The sequence below is a fragment of the Mesoplodon bidens genome (genome assembly GCF_964165515.1).
Source record: "Mesoplodon bidens genome assembly, chromosome: 3".
NCBI classification, from domain to species: Eukaryota; Metazoa; Chordata; class Mammalia; order Artiodactyla; family Ziphiidae; genus Mesoplodon; species Mesoplodon bidens.
In genome coordinates, this window is record NC_138178.1 from 140527510 (window position 1) to 140546947 (window position 19438).

Genomic DNA, 19438 nt, shown 5'->3' on the forward strand with positions numbered 1-19438 from the left:
ACATTGTTGTGCAACTCTCACCATCATCCATCTCCCAAATTTTCTACCTTCCTAATCTGAAACTCTGTCCCCATTAAACGCTAACTCCCCATTCCCTCTTCCTACCCCCTCACCCCCACCCCTGCCCCTGGCATCTACCAATGTACTTTCTGACTCTGTGAATTTGACTGTTCTAGGTACCTCGTATAAGTGGAATCAAACAGGATTTGCTTGCACCTAATGTATACTGGAATGCATTTTTAAGGTTAACTTACATAAACATTTGTCTTTAAAGCTATGCTCAGTTTATTAGACAACTACATTACACATTAAAATATATACTGATATATACATTTGTTAAAAGAATATTTAAGATACAAATCAGAAAACAAAAAGCAATGAGTCAGCACTGCTTTACATACATAAAGAATTCCTTTCCTACCTGAAGGATGGCTTCAGTCAACAGGTACTCAATGAGCAGGGAAGATGTGGGGTGGGGGGGGCACTATCCTAGGCAATGGGAATACAATCATAAATGGACATGGTCCCTGACCCCAAGGATGGAAATATCATGACGAGTGTCAATTACCAAGTGTCTACCATGTATGAGGTACTGGTCTAGACATATCACAGACATGGCCTCTCAAACTAGTCCCGCAAGGCAGATATTATCACTTTACAGATGAGTAAACTGAGGCTCTGAGAAGGTCATCTGTCCACAGTCACCCAGTTTGCAAGGAAAACTGACTGGAATTCCAAGACTTTTGGCTGCTGGCTCACAAATCTACCCTCTTTCCATTAACTCTACCTTGCTAGACATGCAACATCTTTGTGTTTTAATCATCAGTCTCCCTAGCTTCCCATGCTACCTCTGTACTTCTGACCTGGTCATAGCTCAATATGGCCTAAAGTAAACCCACCTGAAGAAAAAAACTAAGCAAGAGAAACAGAGAATGAAAAATAAATGTTGAAATTTTGTTTTAAAAAATTTTCTAAACAGATGGGAAAAAAAAGTCTGGGAACTGTCTCAAGCTTCAATAAAGCTGAAGTCAAGCAGTATGGTATACACATAAAGTGCCTTGCCTTGACTGAAGCTTTCTTTTTTTCAGTCTTTGAGTCTTTATTTTAAATCTTTAAGATAAAAAGTAAAAATTCAAAGTAGAACAGAAACAGCAGCATCTACCAGCTCAAGGAGACAGGTAACTTGGAAGAGAGAGTTCTTTTCTGATGAACATTCCAATTCAACTTTGAACTGCCAGTGATTTCTTGGAGCCTTGGTTTCCCTCATTATATACCTACTTCAAATGTATGTACACTCTGCTCTTATGAATATTTTCAATTCACGATCACTTATTTTATTTGAATTCATTATTTCTGAACAGAAACTGAAGACATATCAATGAGAATACTCATTATCTTGAGTTAAGTTTGAGAAAAGAGTGCTTTGGACATTGTAATAACCTCAACTTCCCATGGGGGAAAAAGAAAACTTTCTAGGTCTAGGCCTGAATAAAGACTAAATACAGGTTTCACTGTTAATCAAAATTACACATGCACAACAAATACATAATTTCAGTTCATAAAAATAGCTTTAGGTAAAAACTCACAGGTGAAGAAAAACTTCTAATACACATGAAACTCATATTCTAAGCCACTTGTTCCAAAGATACTTTTGCAAAACTCCTAGCAAACTCTTTAGATTGGGGTGGGCGGTGGGGGGGGGGGATTGGTGTTTTGTTTTGTTTTACAATTTTTCAGTGTTCCCACTAAATGAAAGACATTAGGTTGATAGCTATTTCCTATCTGTCCAGGTAGCATCCAACAACATCTTAACTCCATTTAGCAACCACCTACGGTCCCTCCTAATGTTTCACAGGGACAATGTTCATTCAGTGTCATCACACACATGCAACTCCCCAACCCACACTCCCTGCAAAGCACCAGCTGGGGAAGACAGGTGAACACAGTGCTCTAGGTGAACATAATGCAATGCAGCTCACTCTTTTTTTTTTTTTTGCAGTACGCGGGCCTCTCACTGTTGTGGCCTCCCCCGTTGCGGAGCACAGGCTCCGGATGCGCAGGCTCAGCGGCCATGGCTCACGGGCCCAGCCGCTCCGCGGCATGTGGCATGTGGGATCTTCCCGGACCAGGGCACGAACCCGTGTCCCCTGCATCGGCAGGCAGACTCTCAACCACTGCGACACCAGGGAAGCCCAATGCAGCTCACTCTTGGCTAGACCAGCCCTTGGGTTCAGTAATTTTTTTTTGACAGCTTCCAAATGTTACTTCACTCAAAAATTCATTTTAAATGTTCTCTAAAGTCCATTAGCAAATGGAATACATAGTGCTATACTGTTTTACTTAAACAATTTTGTCTATGTATAGACTAAATAGATTTTAAAAAACAAAACACCCACTTCCCAAACATAGTATACAAAAATAGATCATCTTTACAGGATCCACTTGAAACCCAAGCCTTAAGATACAAACAATTAAGTAGTATTTATAAATAAATGATAATAACAGTAACAACAATGACAAAGATAGCTAACATTTATATAATACTTGCCATGATCTGGGCCCTGCTCTGAGCATTAGCTATATTAACTCATTCAATCCTCAAAACCACCCTGTGGAGAAGTTCTTGATCTCTCATCATTTCCAAATGAGTCAAGCAAAACATCACGACTTTCTCACCAAGAAAGAGGCAAATAACTACTTAATTATCCTTGCATTTATGGAGAAATGAGTATAAATCATTAATTATGATGCTATGATGTAAAATTATTCTCTTAAAAGACAGTACAAAATTAAAAAAGGATATCTTTCTAGCCAGGAAATGGATGTGGGTAAAGTGTCCTATCTACTTTAACACATAAAAGAAAATATTCCATTAAGTAAAACTGTAAAAAAATATAATTTTACCAAGAGTATATTAATATTAAATATAGATTTGCACTTAGAGGTGTGCACATTGATTCTAAAATCATTTTGAAATTCGTTAACCACTAAGGTCCAAGAGTGGTCCTTTAAGCCCTGACTGTCAAAAACTCCAGACTCTACAGTTCTTTTACTTATTTTGCTGGATTTCCCCACAAGTCACAGTCTGAGATAATCACAGATGATGCTTTTTCCTTATGTAAACCATCACAAATTCAGTTCTGCTTCAAGCACTGGTACTGAAAAGCACTCACTCCACTCAATTTTCACCACCTACAGAATGCAGCACAGATAACACTCAATAATTTAAGTCATAATAGCTCAGGAAAATTTTAAATTAGCAAATGACAAGTAGGTGGATTCGATTTTTAACTTCATTCAATTTGTCAAATTTAAAATACTTTCAATTATTTATTTTTCTCAATCTTTACAGTAACCATAACACTAATGTTAATTGCTTTGCCTAACTGGTTTTACTGTTGCCTGCATTCTCATTTAATGAACTTTAAGTGGTGCTGACAATAGTTCTAGCTCGGATCTTTCTAAACCTTTCTTCTGTTAATGAATTAAATCTAATGTATTATGTTCCCCACTATTCCAAGCAGCAGTTCATAAAACAGTGAATTAAAACACATGAAAACTTAAGATCATGCACTTTAATAACACAGTGCCATCTACAGAGTATGTAGCTGGACCTACAGATGCATTTTATTTAGTTTTTAAAGGACTTGATATCTTTTTTTTACAGTTTGTACATTTCATGTTTATACAGTGAAAGTACATTGGTAATAATTTTCAAAAAGCAAGCAATGATTAAGCAATTAGTTTTCAAAGAAACCTCAGTATCATAAGATGACAAGCATGATGTTACCACAACAAGAAAAAAGAACTTTTTAAAATTCCAACTCCAATAATAAGAATATCTCAAAGTAATTAAAATGGTATTAATCATTACACATAACAAAAATTTTTTAAAGCATAACACAAGAATATATAAACATGAGGGAAAAATACTCATGACTAGGTAGGAGGTTTGTGGGTGATTTATATACTCTGTCGTTGTATATTTACGGCTATGTACAAATGCCCTCAGGGTCAAGGACAAACTTTAACCCAGCCTGGATGATTTGGCCCAACGACCTAAATAGCTCCATCAGTCTCTGACCTCCAGCTACAATGGCCTTTTCAGAAGTACCTCATCAATCTTCTTGTTTTGCTCATCACTGTGTTCCCAGGACAGTGCCTAGTACATCACACCACACAGTAGAAATCTGATGAATGAATGAATGAACTCAATTACAGAGCCCACAGAAAAATTTCAAAAATGAGAATTTAAGGCCTTTGGATGTGACTGATTTAGCCAGGTCATATGCAGACTCCTTTCATAGCTATTTGCTTCATATATACTTTGAAAAATACTTGCACACCATTTATTTCATTCGAGTCTCACCATAATTCAAGAGTAGGAGTACAGGGTCTACCACTCCTAAGCTCAAGGGTATTTAAAGTATATACCATTTCTAGAACATACCACTAAACCAGAAATGCCTAAACAAATTCCACCATTAGTTGAAATGTCTTTTACAATGTCAAAATATAAATCTAAACACAATAAAATATAGCTCTATCCAAAATCTTTAGGAAATAACTGACTCTAGATAGTAAAGCACAAGGTTTTCTCAACAGCCAAAGGTTACATCAAGGTTCCTCATAGCTAAAAACTTATAAACCTCCAAGAACCAGCCACATCCCAAATTGAAGGAACTAAGTTTTAGAACTTCATCTTAACTGTTATTGATTAAAATATCTTTAAGCTTTCTTAAAGTGAAATGAACTTTATTTATTTCTAAATGATTAGGTATCGTTAAAAACACCAGTTAGTTATACCACTTGTAGATGTAGTTGAAAAGGCAAACACAGATGAATGCATGCAAGACAAGGCAGAACAGAGAGTACTGAAACATCCTTTTACTTTTTAGAAAGTCTCTTGTATCAAACTGCTTTCAAGTCATTAAATTAGAGAAATTAGGGAAAAATTAGGGAAATCACAAATTAGGGAAATTAGGGAAATCACCAATCCTTCTGATTCATCACTATATCTTTGCGAAAAATTAACTTGATGAGTCAAATGTTGAAATAGCCTTCTGACCCGCAAAAGAAGCTTCATTTTTGCTACAAATGTTCTTGAATTCAAAATACTCATTCAAAAAGAAAAGTGGTACATGCCTATAATGTGGAAGGTACAATGTAGCTGTGATTTCCAAACTGCTAATGTAAGAATGTATGAGAGGTCCTCTGGAGCCTGAAACCGCTCTGAACTCTCACTGTATATCCTTATTAGGTATGGCAAAGGTGCAACCCCTCCACTCCCAGATACTGTCTTCTGGGCTTGCTTTGGTGAAAGGCTAATTCCAAAGCATTCATCTTCCTTGTCAGAAGACAGTACTTTTCCTGAAATGGTGGCAAGTCCCAATTTTCTCCACGTTCTTTTTAATGTTTTAACGTTTTACTTTGAACAGTGTTCCAGGCACTAGCAACGGCGAGTTAATTACATAAAATGTAACCTCACCTTAAGATGAAAGTCCTTCATGGTGCCTACATAAATGGATGAACTTTTGCCAGACCCCTTCCCTCACAACACTGTGTATTCTGAAATACGATGCAGGCCCACAGGAGTGACTCAAAGAAAGATCAATGGCAAACAGACAGACAAGGGAAGGAATATTTATTAGGCCACGGACCACACATTAGCAGTTTACCCACATTATCTCATTCCTTACAACCACCTTGGGATGTATGAGTCCCATTTTACAAAAGAGGAAACTGAAGCTCCAAAGAGGTTAAATACCTGATCTCAAATCACACAGGTAGAATTATCACCCAGGCTTGAACCCATATCCTTTCCTACAATATGCTAGTTCCCAAAGATGGGAAGATGATGGTAAAAAATACCACTGCCAGAATGCTACCTGTTTACCAAACTCTAACTCTCCCACCTTTATGGTGACAGCATTTGTGTCCCACAGGGGTCCAGAGAGGCAGCTCCCCCTCCCTGCCAACGTGAGGTGCTGGCTATCCTTCCTGTCTGCCTCTTGGTGGCACTGCCTTGGCCTTTCCAAGGAGCTGAGTCTGTGAGGCCTGCTGCTCTTCCTCAACTCTTCCCTGTCACCATCCACCACCCACAGTGCCACTGCCAGCCTGGCTGCTCCCCCTGCTTCTATTCTCCACTTCCCTTTCTCATCACCTCAGTCTCCTCACAATTTTCAGGGTTCTTACAAGAGGTAGTAAGATGATTCACTTAATAAATCATCCCAGCACAGCATGAGCAAGAAGGCTGTTAGCTCCAGTGCTCACCTGTGTTCATCCACCACTAACGCACATAATGGAAAAGGCCCTGGCTTTGGAACAGATGGAACTGGGGTCCCAACTCAGGCTCTCTCCACCCGCAGTCAAGAGCAAACATCCCTTGTTCTTGGTGTTGTTGGGAAGCTTCAATGCGACACCATGTGGTACCTCACCTGGCACATAGCAGGACCAAGAGATACTGCTTCTCTTCTCCTTCACCGGTTACTAAATTATTTCTTCACCAGCAAAGATAACCTGAGTTTCTCCTCCTGACTTCTTCCAGGTCCACAGCTGTTCCAGAGAAAATGCTATTTTACAGGCACTCTCAATTTTACCAATGGTAGTTCTATTCAACCAGCTTAATTTTTCAAATGACACTGATCAAAAATTTCGAAACAACCACACTGGAGTCATGTAGTAACTTCTACCCTCAAATACCTTTTAAAGTTCTGTTTGGTATCAAAAAGAATTAAAAATCAGAAAAACACATGCAGGAGAAACCTCCTGACATGAGATCTCCCTTCTACAGAAAGGAATTATATGACAAATTCTCTCTCTCTGCTCTGAGTGAGGAAACTGACACCTACGACCCAAGGCAATGGTTGCTAGCCTTTAGGGAAACTCCTTTGAGAATCTGATGAAAGCTCTAAACCCTCTGCCCCCAAAAAATGTCAATCTGCACAGAGACACAAAAACTGCCTGGAATTTCAAGAGGGTTAAGGACACTCTGAAACCCACCCATCAACAGCAAAATAAGAGCCCTTGACAAAGAACCTTCTATGATACTCCTTAAACTGGCAAAATCCTCAATTCAGATTTTGTTTCTATAAGGTGCAATAGATTCAAAAGCCTAGACAAAAACCTCAAGAAGATAAAGAAAGAAGTTTTCTCATTCACTCTCCACATCTGGCTCCAATGTCAACTCTTTCTGGCTCAAAACAGAATGCTACAAAATTAACGAGGCTCAAAACCTGAAGAGAAGGTTCTCTCTATGAAGCAAAATGTCAAAACAAAGATGTGTTCAGGGTTAGTGAATGTGCTGGAAGGGTGGGCAAGGGAAAAGGAGGTAAAAAAATTAAGTATTAAGAACATCTACACATTTTATTTTCCAGTATCATCCTTTTTAACTTTCTATGTGTGTGTATATTCTTAACACGCATTAGATATTCATATAATAGCACGTGTGTACAACATAAAAACAGAAATATACATTATTTTTACTGATAGGAGTAAGCAATCACAAAAAAAGTTTGCAGATCCTGTCCTACTAGACAACTTCCAAAATGAGTTTACCTAACAATAATTTCTCCTGGTTAACTCTCCACAAATGGAATTTCCCTTGAAAATAATCACATTAGCCACCTTAAGTTCTTATTCCTGAAATGAGAAGTCAGTTTCAAACTAATGTTGACTAAACAGTAATGCTGAGATTGTTCCACAAGAACCAGTTCTCCTTTTTGCTTTCAAAGTCTAATTCTCACAGCTCCACATACTCCATATTTTTCTTCCTTAAGTGTAAATAATTCATGTAATGTATTAAAGAAATAATCAACTGAAAAACACTGGTATACATTTTCCACTACACAGTTCTTCCTATAATTATAATAGTTAATATTCTTCAACTCCTACAGCATCGTCAGCACTGAGCTAAATGTTTTACCTGCTTGATAGCACTTAATCTGACTTTATTAAGTGGGTTCCTCTCCCAATTTTGGAAATAAACAAACCAATGCTTGGAAGTCACATGGCTGTGAGTGGACCTAGAATTCGAACCTACGTGTGTGTGACCCCAGAGTCTCCATTCTTACATCAGAGAGGCCACCTGCCTCCCTCGGGTAATATGTTACATATATTAGGTATATACTGTTATATATTAGGTAATAATATACTATACTGTTTAATTAATAAGTTCCTTTATGCATAATTCTATAATATAAAAATAAGACCCCTGTTTTTTTTTGAAATCTTACAATACAAAAGGTAGAAAAATATTTTTAAGTGGTAAAAGAGAGTGTCATTACTGGCAAACAAACCAAAGAACTCCTTTAGTTAGCCTTTTTGTAATATCTAGAAACTTTACTGGTTTTTTTTCAAGCACTACAAAATCTAGTTAATATTAAGAGCTTACATTATTATAAAAGTTTTAAAGACAAGAGAAAATTTGACCATAAAACACTGCTCTGAAAGTCCATTATAATATCAGATACGCTATTCTCTCTTAAACTATATAAAGAAAGAAAGCCTGGTGATCTGATCAGCCCGTAATTCAGTCCCCAAACACCAGCAGAAAAAAGAAATTTCACTATACTTAATATCTTAACTTCTACAAAATGAAAGTGATGAATCCCCTAAGTAAAAGGAATGTCTGTCATACATAAAATCCACTCCATCCTCTCTCCACAAGATAGCACTTGTTTTTAACCTGAAACATGCAGAATTACCAGAGAAGAAAACCACCCTCAGCTTTTTAAGTGAACACTCAGCAATTTGATCCTTTAAAAATAAAAAGTCTTCATTAAACAAGTTTATAATTTTGTGTAGGGCTTCCCTGGTGGCGCAGTGGTTGAGAGTCCGCCTGCTGATGCAGGGGACACGGGTTTGTGCCCTGGTCCGGGAAGATCCCACATGCCGTGGAGCGGCTGGGCCCGTGAGCCATGGCCGCTGAGCCTGCACGTCCGAAGCCTGTGCTCCGCAACGACAGAGGCCACAACAGTGAGAGGCCTGCGTACCGCAAAAAAAAAAAAAAAAAAAAAATTGTGTAAATTACTAGTTAAAATAAAATCTGCATGGCCTGGGTTTGGGGGGCAAAATTTAATATTTAGAAAGGAAAAATAAATGTCTATAGTGCTATTACTAATAACCTCGATGTTTTCAACTAACAATGTTCATTCATTTACTAACAAATACTTATTGAATACCAACTATGTATGAGGCACTGATCTAGCCCCTAGAGATAAGAGAAACAAGGTTTCCACACCAAAGATTATATTCTCATTGGGGAGGAAAAACAGATAACATACAAGTGAACAAAGATAAAGTAATTTCAGATTATAAATATGATGCAGAAAACAACAGTGATAGAAACGTCAAAGGAGACTATTTTTAAAAGTGATGAAGGATGGTCCCTAAGAAGGTCCCATTTGTGCTGAAACTTGAAAAATGATACAAAGTCAAGAGAAGAAAGTTCTAAGTAGAAAAGGACCACCTCACCTTAGGAGAGGTTTCATTTGGCACCTTAAAATTTTTCTGCCCTGGATGGGTTATATCCCGGAGAGACCCATTTTATGATGAATTCTATTTAAAGCTCACAATATTTATTGGTAAGTATCCAATGCATCTGCGCACACATAAAGCTAACATGATACTCAGGAAAAACAATAATAATAATAATTCCCAATCTTTTGGTCTAAGCCAAAAGCTCTTAACTCTGGGGAAAGAGCAGGAATGGTAGAGCTAAATCTTTGAGAAGTTGATGAAAGCAATGAACTCTATCCTCCAAAAAAAAAAAAAAAAAAAAACCAAATGCACCTACAAAGAAACTTTACATATAATTTTAGGAGGTTCTTAGAAACTTGAAGCCCATCCACGATGCACACACCCTATCCCCAATGAGAAATCCATGAACCCTAAGTTAAGAACTAAGCAGTAATTATCACACTCAGATGGGACAGATATGAATGCAAGCTGCTTACCCTACTTTTAAATGATTCACGAATCAGGAACGCTTACTCTCAATTTATTTTGGCCCACATAAGACTTTGTATGGGAATTTTCTCTATGCCACAGAAACAAACTATTAGGAGATATAGATATATAAAATTCTCACCTAAAAGTGAATGAAATGCCTCTTCACTACAACTAGTATAATCTTTCACACATGATACAGTGTCATTTGATACTGGTTTTGTGCAAGATCTTATAATTTCTTCCCCCAAAGAAATATATTACCACATTGCTTCAAAGGCTGCAAAGCTGAATGTTAACACCTATTAACTTACAGATGTTTTTCTGGTTCAAAAGCAAAGCTTATGATTATTTTTTTAAAACCATTCACACATTCGCATACACTCACACTACAATTTAGTTGCCTAAGGAATATACATCAATTACAACTGAACTTATTTACAAAACAGAGACAGACTCACAGACATAAAAGACAAACTTATGGTTACCAAAGAGGAAGACAGGTCGGGGAAGGGGGGGATAAAGCAGGAGTTGGGGATTAGCAGACGCAAACTACTATATATAAAATAGATAAACGACAACAAGGTCCTACAAAGAATTATATTCAATATCTTGTAATAAACTATAATGGGAAAGAAAGAAAAGAACATACATCGTTAATCTAAGGTACAAACTAGATCAATGGTTCTTAACTTTTTTGATTCAGACACCCCTTTGAGCATTTGAAAATGCTATGGAATTATCCCACTTAAAAATGGACAAATGCATACAAAATGTACATATAATTTCAGTCTGCTCAATGCATTTCAAATTCATTCAAGGGTTTAAGAATGCCTGTACCTACAATACAAGTATATTATGACTGGCTGTTTCTGGGAAGGGGAGCTAATTAGGAAAACTGACTTGGGAGGAAGATTTTTCATTATACATCCTTTTGTATCTTTCGGAATTTGAACCATATAACTGTATTATCTATTCAAAAAACGAATAAGTCAAAAAGCACTACACTAAAAAATGTGGCAGGATACCAATGCAGAAGGTGAAAAACAGCCACGTAAAGATGTTTAAAATAACTAGTCTACTAAATTCAACACATTTGCACACTGTTTCTTCGTATTTGGGGGTTGAAAAAGGTTCATGACCTCAAAACTATGCTCTTGTTTCATAATTTTCAGAGAAATCTCCAGTTTCAACTTTTTTGCTAGGAAAATACAAAAAGTCATATAATAATTTCACATTATTCATATTGTAACTTCTGAAATCCCAGTTAAATGGCAACAGTTAGTAATATATTGAATGTGGTACTGCCGCGTCTCTTGATTTTTATTATCATCCCCATTTGACAGACAAGAAAACCAAGCTTTCCAAAGCTAACTCGCTTGCCCCAGGCAACACAGCTAGTGAGCTAGCCAGGACTCTTGCAGGCAACAAAGCCCGTGTACCTCCTCCCATGAGACACTGCGGCATAACCTACAAGGAAGACAGTGAACACCAAAATCGAGGGCATTATTTCTTAGGAGATCATTCGCATTATAAATACAGTTTAGAGCACTAGTCCATTATAAAACTGGGAATTCTATCTGTATGCTCCTTTATACTACACAAAGCAGATAAAGATGAAAGAGATGAATTATCCCATCCAATAATTTTAAAAGCACACAAACTAGTTTTAACTTACAATTTTTCAAGTCCTTACAAACTGTCACCCTATAAAATAAAAATGTAAGCTGAATCATAAGTGTAGAGTTAAAAAAAATCAGAGAACTAGTGTTACAGAAATACGTTACCAATCTAAAGGTTTCAACACCAAGGGGCAAAGAGTTTCTTTCTGCTGAACAGCATCTCCAGCCATCAAAGTTTTTGGAATGTTTGATACAGACTGTCCAAACTATGAGCAAAATGCTTTTGAAACATATGATGAATTGTGAGGCTAGCAACAATGATGCCACTTTCACTATAATCCCATTTTCAAAGAGGTGGTAGCTTTCAAAAACATCTCACTCAAATCTAAACTTATATAATCGTTTAAAGTTAAAAAGAGAAGGAAATACGGTAGAAAACATAAACCACCTAAACAGATACGACTACCCCTAGTAGTTATTATTATTATTGCTATTATTATTAATGTGTGTGTGTCTATTTGCCTAAGTGTTTATTTTGTCCTTATTCAGCGACTTACCTAGGTAACTGTCAAAGCTTGCTTTATGCCCTGCTGTGCAGGCACCCAGAAAGCATCCAAGTCTTTACTTTCTTATCAAGCACATAAGGCACTCAACCTCTACTGAATTTCCCTTATCAGGAAATGAGTAAAAGTCCTTCAAGCTCAAAAACTTTAGGACCTTCTGAAAATATTTTCAGAAGTACTTTATGGAGAAAACTCAAATGTCTACATGTCAAGGACTATCCTGCAATTTCACAATTGCAGGAAAAGCCAGGTCACTCTGATATATTTACACAGAACTACATGCTGGTGTTGCTGTCTACAGAAAAATAACATCATTGATACAAATTTCAAAACCCCACCTATTAGGAAAAGACCAAAAGAGATGAAACTTTCCTTTCACTTTGTTACAGTTCTGCAAGTGAAGAGACTTTTAAAATGTTAAGAAATAATGGCAGTGTTACTTATAAGTCAGTCAAATATTACCATGCATATAATAAGCATTCTTATAAGGCAGACACACAAAACAAGTGATCATTAGTGAATACCTAATTTTTGAGCTTTCAAAACTTACATATTAAAAAGATGAGCTACATAATTACTATGTTTACACAATTTCCGTTTTCAAACTCCCCTAAAATTAGACCTTAAGGACATGTTTTTTCTTTACTCTTTAAAGCAACCCCCAAAATTCAACTACAGTTTATATTGTACCCCCAAATAAAATTAACTTAAACCTTCCAATTCAGTCAAAACAATTCTATAGAAAATTAAATCAGTAACTACCCTTTGGCATGCATATATAATTTACTCTGGTTTTTCCTAAGGAAATGGCAAAAAAAAAAATTCCTTTTATGTTTTCCTTATATTTCATAAACCACCTCTTAAAGTTGTGAGAAGGCACACAAATAAAAGTCAATCCATTGTAAGGAAAACAAATGTCATTCAACAAACTCTTTACATTCACTATAATAATCAAGAACAAATACACATTTCTAAAGTCTATACGTGATTGTACTTCTTTGTTATTCTACAGATATGGAAATCTATGGAATGCTTCCCGGAATATTTTCCCAGAACGTGCTTATTACACAAGAATCACTTTTAGTCTGTCTGGAATTTAAGCTTGTGGATGTATCTAGTATTATATGATCTTGTTGCTCTCCAATGCTCCTATGCTGGCAAAACATACAAGTTCACAGAAATCATATTCTTGGAGAGCAGAATTCTTGGAAATTTTACAATACTATCAGATTCCACTTAAAATATGAGAAAAGGATATACAAATGGCCAAAAAGCACATGAAAAGATACTCAATGTCACTAATCACTAGGGAAATGCAAATAAAAATCACAATGAAATACTACTTCATACACATTATGATGGCTATTATCAAAAAGAAAAAAAAGGAAAAGAAAATAACAAGTGTCTGTGAGAATGTGGAGAAATTGGAAGAAGCCTTGGGCATTGCTGGTAGGGATGTAAAATGGTACAGCTGCTGTGGAAAACAGTATGGCAATTCCTCAAAAAATTAAACATATGCTCCAGCAATTCTTCTGGGTATATACCCAAAAGAAGTGAAAGCAGGGGCTCAAAAAGATATTTGTACACCCATGTTCTCATAGCAGCGTTATTCACAATCACTGAAAGGTGGAAGAAACTCATGTATCCATTGACAGATGGATAAACAATATGTGGCATATATATACATACACATACACGCACACACGATGGAATATTATTCAGCCTTAAAAAGGAAAGAAATTCTGACACATGCTACAACATGGATGAATCTTGAGGACATTACGCTAAGTGAAATAAGCCAACCACAAAAGAGACAAACATTGTAGGATTCCCCCTATAGGAGATACCTAGAGTACTCAAATTCACAGAGACAGTAGTGGTTGCAAAGAGGTTAGAGGGAGGGATAATGGGGAGTTAGTGTTTAATGGATACAGAGTTTCAGCTGGGGAAGATCAAAAGTCCTGGAGATGAGTGGTGGTAATGGATGTACAACAATGTGAATGTACCTAATGCCATGCTTAATGCACACTTAAAAATAGGTAAAATGGTCAATTTTATGTTATATATATATATATTACAATTTTTTTAATGAGATAAGAAACAACAAAATATTAAAACATGTGCCAAATTCTTCTCATGTATGCTTCTTTCACTATCCACAAAACCAACACCATGGCTCTGAGTGGTCAGTTAAGTTCTAATTTAAATGTTTACCATGGGCCCCAAGAAATTAATATAACAAAGTTTAAATTTGTTCTAACCCTAAGAAAGTTTATACTGCTTCCTCAGAATAAAGTCCTTTGCCAGATATAGACGCTAATAGCTATTACATGTCTATTTCAGATTAAATAAACTACTAAAGAATCCAATATACCTCCCAACTTTGTATTTCAAGTACTGTTGCTTTTATCCCTAGCGAGTTTTTCCTTCATTTTTCTTCCAAAGCCTCATAAAGACTCTTTTCATTTTTACCAGCAAAAACTTTAGTCAAAATTTTCTCCCCGCAAACTCATATGAGCTCATCTTCATTAACTGTTGATATATCATCGTTACAGTAATAGTATTCATTTCATGTTTACCAATTTCAAGTATAAACATGGAAATCTCATTTATGAATCTCCCTCCCTTAAAAAAAAATGTTCATACGGGAAAAACAGAAGTTTGAAATATCCTAGGCTACATTTTGAGGATCTTTTCTAGTCACACTCCAGTTTTTCTTTTAATACCTTCTGATTTCACAAATTGTTACAGAAATAAATGTTCACTAACTAACTAGCAACCACGTTTTTTGATTTCCTCTGAGCCACTAAAGTGAATTGTATTGTTCACGTCCCCTTTCTCCTCACTCTTAAGTGTTCAGCAGACAAAAATCTACCTTCAACGATAGATTCCAATAGCTCCATGCTATAAATGCTATGTTCGGATACATTTCAAACAATGCTTGTTCATAAACATAAAGCAAATAGATAAAAATTAAAAGGAACAAAAAGTACCCACATACTCAAACAAAAGGTAAAAGCTTTAATTTAGAAAAAAAAGGTCTCATATTAATTCCATAAACAATACGATCATCAAATACTTTTTCTATTTGTACTATCTGAAAACAAAAATGCATGTAATCAATTACTGACCATTTTTTCTCATTTTTAAAAAGTGAATTATTTCAAACATCATTTTCTATATGTAAGTTAATGGCACCATCTCCTCTACTAGGTCTACCTCCTGTGATTAAAACTGTACAATTTGTAGTTGTCACTTCATACGATGTATACATCTAAATGTCAGCAGAAGACAATAAGAAAAACACAGACCCAGACCTCATAAATTTTCTGTGGCATTCAGTTTTTCTACTTATCAATGTGAGAGATTCTCTGATCATAAGTTTCTTTTCATTTGCCCATGGCTATTTATATTAAATTGAACCCTTTAAAAGGGGGAGTGGGTGTATCACACGCCAATAACTTCAACATGTCGGAAACCTCCCATCCCTTCAATTTGCAACACGGAATTTTAACAAATATGGAACTCTACAAAAAAGAAAATTATATACAGATACAAAAAGATCAACTGAAAAGGAATCCATCACCTGGTCATGAGCCTTACCTTTTAGCAGCGGCAGAGGTGTTAACTCAATAGGCTTGCCTTGAGACCTAAACTGTGAGGAACTTTGCGACCTCTTCTGTCTGGCTTTTCTGACGGACTTCCGAGAAAATCCGTCTACTTTATCCACTGATGGAGGAGTAGTTGGTGCTGAGGACATATCCCTACTGAAAAGAAAGAAGTATCATCAACACATTCCCGAGGTAGAAGCGTACAAGTGAGTTACTCAAATTCTAAAATTCCCATACACTATTTTTGAAAATGGGAATATGTTTAAAAGAAAGCAAATAAAATCAATTAAGAGCAGTCACATGTTCAATGGGAAAACAGAAAAACTTGGTGGAAAATAGAATATAAGTACTGTATAAGCAATATTGTAATGCTAATGCATTGTGCTACTCCCACTACGATATGCATTTAATATGTTCATTTAGGGCTTCCCTGGTGGCGCAGTGGTTGAGAGTCTGCCTGCCGATGCAGGGGACACGGGTTCGTGCCCCTGTCCGGGAAGATCCCACATGCTGCGGAGCGGCTAGGCCCGTGAGCCATGGCTGCTGAGCCTGCGCGTCCGGAGCCTGTGCTCCACAATGGGAGAGGCCACAACAGTGAGAGGCCCGCGTACCGCAAAACAAACAAACAAACAAACAAACAAACAAAAAAAGATGTTCATTTATACTTGAACATCTACTCATTTTCTAACTGCACAGCTCTTCTCATCTTGAGATCCTGAAGTAATTGAGGAACTATTCTGCAGTTACAAAATTTCCATCCAAACATTTTCCCAAGATAGTTAATATTATGAATGGGCTCTAGAGTTGAAACTCTTATGGTACTTCAAGAATCTACACCACTGTATCACAGCAAGGTGAAATTTACAATTTCTCAACTACCAAGACAACTACCAAGACTACCAAGACATTCTCAACTACCAACTACCATGACTTTTAATGCAATGTGCTGTGTTAGCTATGATAAACTACACCACACCACAAAGGAGGACAAGCTAGGGTACTTTAAACAGAACACATAAAAGGCATAATTAAAATCATTTCAAAGAAGTCTTCTTTTTGAATGAAGCCATCTGAAGTTACTAAAGCTTAATAAACAAAACTATGATGAAATGGTACACCAAAGTTGAAATAAAAACAAATTCACAGCCTACTTAGACAACCAAGTTGAGTTCCCTTGAAGTTCATCATCAAATATTAATTTTCATTCTATCAAACTAATGAAACTGAACAGTTCTTTGGGATTTTTTTTAACATTCTCAAATCATTAAAATGAAGGCTATTTCCTAAAAGTAACAAGGATTAAGCTCAGTTTCATTCACCAATTTAAACAGATGCCATCACTTCTATGGCACTGAGGCTCGAGGCCCCATGCTCCATGGAAGATTAATGGCAGACTTGAATAGAAATAACGCACATGGGGGAAATGCTGAAATGCAATTACTCACCTGTCATTCCAATACATAACATAAGTGTTTTTTAACCTCTAAATAAAAGAGTAAGGGAGTTTCTTCCTGAATGTGTGAGAATAAAAAGTTACCTGGATTAGCTGGATTCTGACAAAGTAAAAATAAAAACATAAACAAAAAACAAACAAAACCATATGATGTTGAGGTTTGGAATTTTGAAGTCCTGTTTGGTACTCTTTTTTAAAAAAGTTTTTAGCAATCTAATTTAGCCTTAAATAAAATGTGATAGATAAAAAGGAATTGCAAACCATGAATGATTATAGAAGAAGTAAGTTGACTTAAAAATTTATAATCACTGCATCTGCAAGAAGCTCCACATCACATTTGTATGTTGTAAATTTAGGGGCTGCTTTTCCAATCTGGTATGTGAATTATTTAGACTACATTTAACCCTCACAACACAAGATTTCCGTAAATCCTGTTCCTCCTCCACTCTTTTTGTCTCTCCTTTATTCTTTATCTCCCATCTCTAAAGATGATTTACTGGTAGCAAAAAAAAAAATTTTTTAAATCATTTGCCCCTTTTGCCCGCGGCCCAGGATAAACGTCAAGGATCTCAACCCTAAAGCGCTGCAGAATTGAACGTGCAGTAGCAGCGGGTCCGTACAAAGCCCGGGGAAACAGGTTTCGCCCTGGGCTAGGACGCCCGAAGCTTTATCATCCTCTAAGCATTGGGCACGGGGCATTTCCATGGCACAGGATAACCCAAAGGGGGTACTGGGGTGGAGGAGAAAGACAGAGAAGAGGTTGGTCTGTAGGGATGCTCACATACTCCGTTTGCTCCCACCCACCCCACCCCACCCCGCGCCACCCCAAGCCCTGGAGAAGATAAGCTGCTACAGAATCCTTCTCACTACACCAATCCCCCTTTCCTCCCCGCCCCGCCCCCGTCAGTGGATAAAGGGGGACAAGAATACGCCTCCAATGCCGGAAGGTGGAGAAAAAGGGGGGTGGAGGGCAGAGTGAATGAAAGGCATCTTCAGAAGCATTTGCAGGTAAATCAGACAAGTGGGACCGGCGCTCCCTCTCCCTCACCTCACCCCATCGCACCCCTCGCCGGCCCAGGCCAGGCCTTCCCCAAGCCGGTGCCCTGCAGGTTCCCCAGAAGGTCGGGTAGGAGGCAGGAAAGGAGGAAAGGAAGCAAACGAGCCGCGGTGCTGGAGGGACGAAGTTACCTTGAAGCTTCTGGAGAAGAATCCGAAGATGATCTGTGGTTTCGGAGGGGCGGGAGACGGGAGAGAGGGCCGCAGCGGGGGCGGGTGGCGGGACCGGGGCGTGCGGGGGGAGGTCCGGACAGCGGCAGGGAGCCCGGGGCGACGGCTGTCCGGCGCGGCGTCCCTCCGGTTCCGCGGCAGCGGCGCCTCTAGGCCTCACGGCCGGACCTGAACCTCAGCGCTCCGGCGGCGGCGGCGGCCTCACGATCCTCCCCCGCGGGCCCGTCCCATCAAATCGGCACCGACCCCGCTGCGGCTCCGCCGGTGGCTCCTCGCTCACATTCCCGGCGGGCGGCGCCTCTGTTCGTTGCCCCGGACCCGGCGGCTGCAGCGACGACGAGGGGAGGGGGGAAGGGAGGGAGGAAGACTGGAGCCGCAGCGGCAGCAGGAGGAGAAGGAAGGAGAAGAAGGAGCCGCTGGGGCTGGAGCCGCCGCTGCCAGAGCCGCCGTTCGGTGCCCGCGGTGGGTCCCCGTCAATGCCCCTTTCTCTCTCCTATTGTCAATATCACCGGGCAGCTGAGTCCATGGCACACTCGCAACCGAACCTTCTGGCCAGCAGCGCCCGCCTCCAGCGCCCACTCACTGGAGGCTTCAAACGGGAAGCGAGGCCTCATTGGCCGGCGTCCGCCTTCACTCCCTTGTCAGCATGTTGGGCTGAGACCCGATCGGGGATTGGCGGCGGGGGGGCGGAGAAACAGGAGGGTGGGAAGAGAGGAGGCCGAGGATTGGGCTGAGGCGAGAGGGACCCGGATGCAACCGCGATCTCCGGCCGCGCTGCCGCCGCTTCCGCCAGGCGGTGGGGTAGGCTGAAGCGGGGAGTCGCCGCCGCCGCCAGGCCTGAGAGGAGCTCCTTAAACCCGGAGGGGTTCGCTTGACACCAGTGCGATGGGTTTCCGCGCTGTGCGGATCCTCTGGGCGGCGGTAGTCTGCAACCTGAGGATTCCAGGGCAAGGGTCGGCTAAGGGTGGGGGCGTCCCTGGCCCTTGATTCCGCCCCTTTCAGCGGCGAGGCTGG

At 38.9% G+C, this 19438-nt stretch overlaps 1 protein-coding gene across 4 annotated transcripts in view; it reads right to left on the reverse strand.

Annotated features, from left to right (window-relative positions):
* PPP2R5E (protein phosphatase 2 regulatory subunit B'epsilon) overlaps positions 1 to 18964 on the reverse strand; it is a 160949-nt gene extending 141985 nt beyond the window's left edge. For 3 of the 4 annotated variants that reach the window (XM_081228145.1, XM_081228147.1, XM_081228146.1), the window contains exons 1-2: positions 18386 to 18964; positions 15737 to 15900 (exon numbers count right to left, since the gene is read on the reverse strand). In XM_081228145.1, the coding sequence (XP_081084271.1) occupies positions 15737 to 15893 (157 nt within the window). In that variant the 5' untranslated portion in view covers positions 15894 to 15900; positions 18386 to 18964. The remainder of the gene's footprint in view (positions 1 to 15736; positions 15901 to 18385) is intronic. The other variant, XM_081228144.1, reaches the window with a different exon arrangement.
* Between the last annotated feature and the right edge of the window lie 474 nt (positions 18965 to 19438).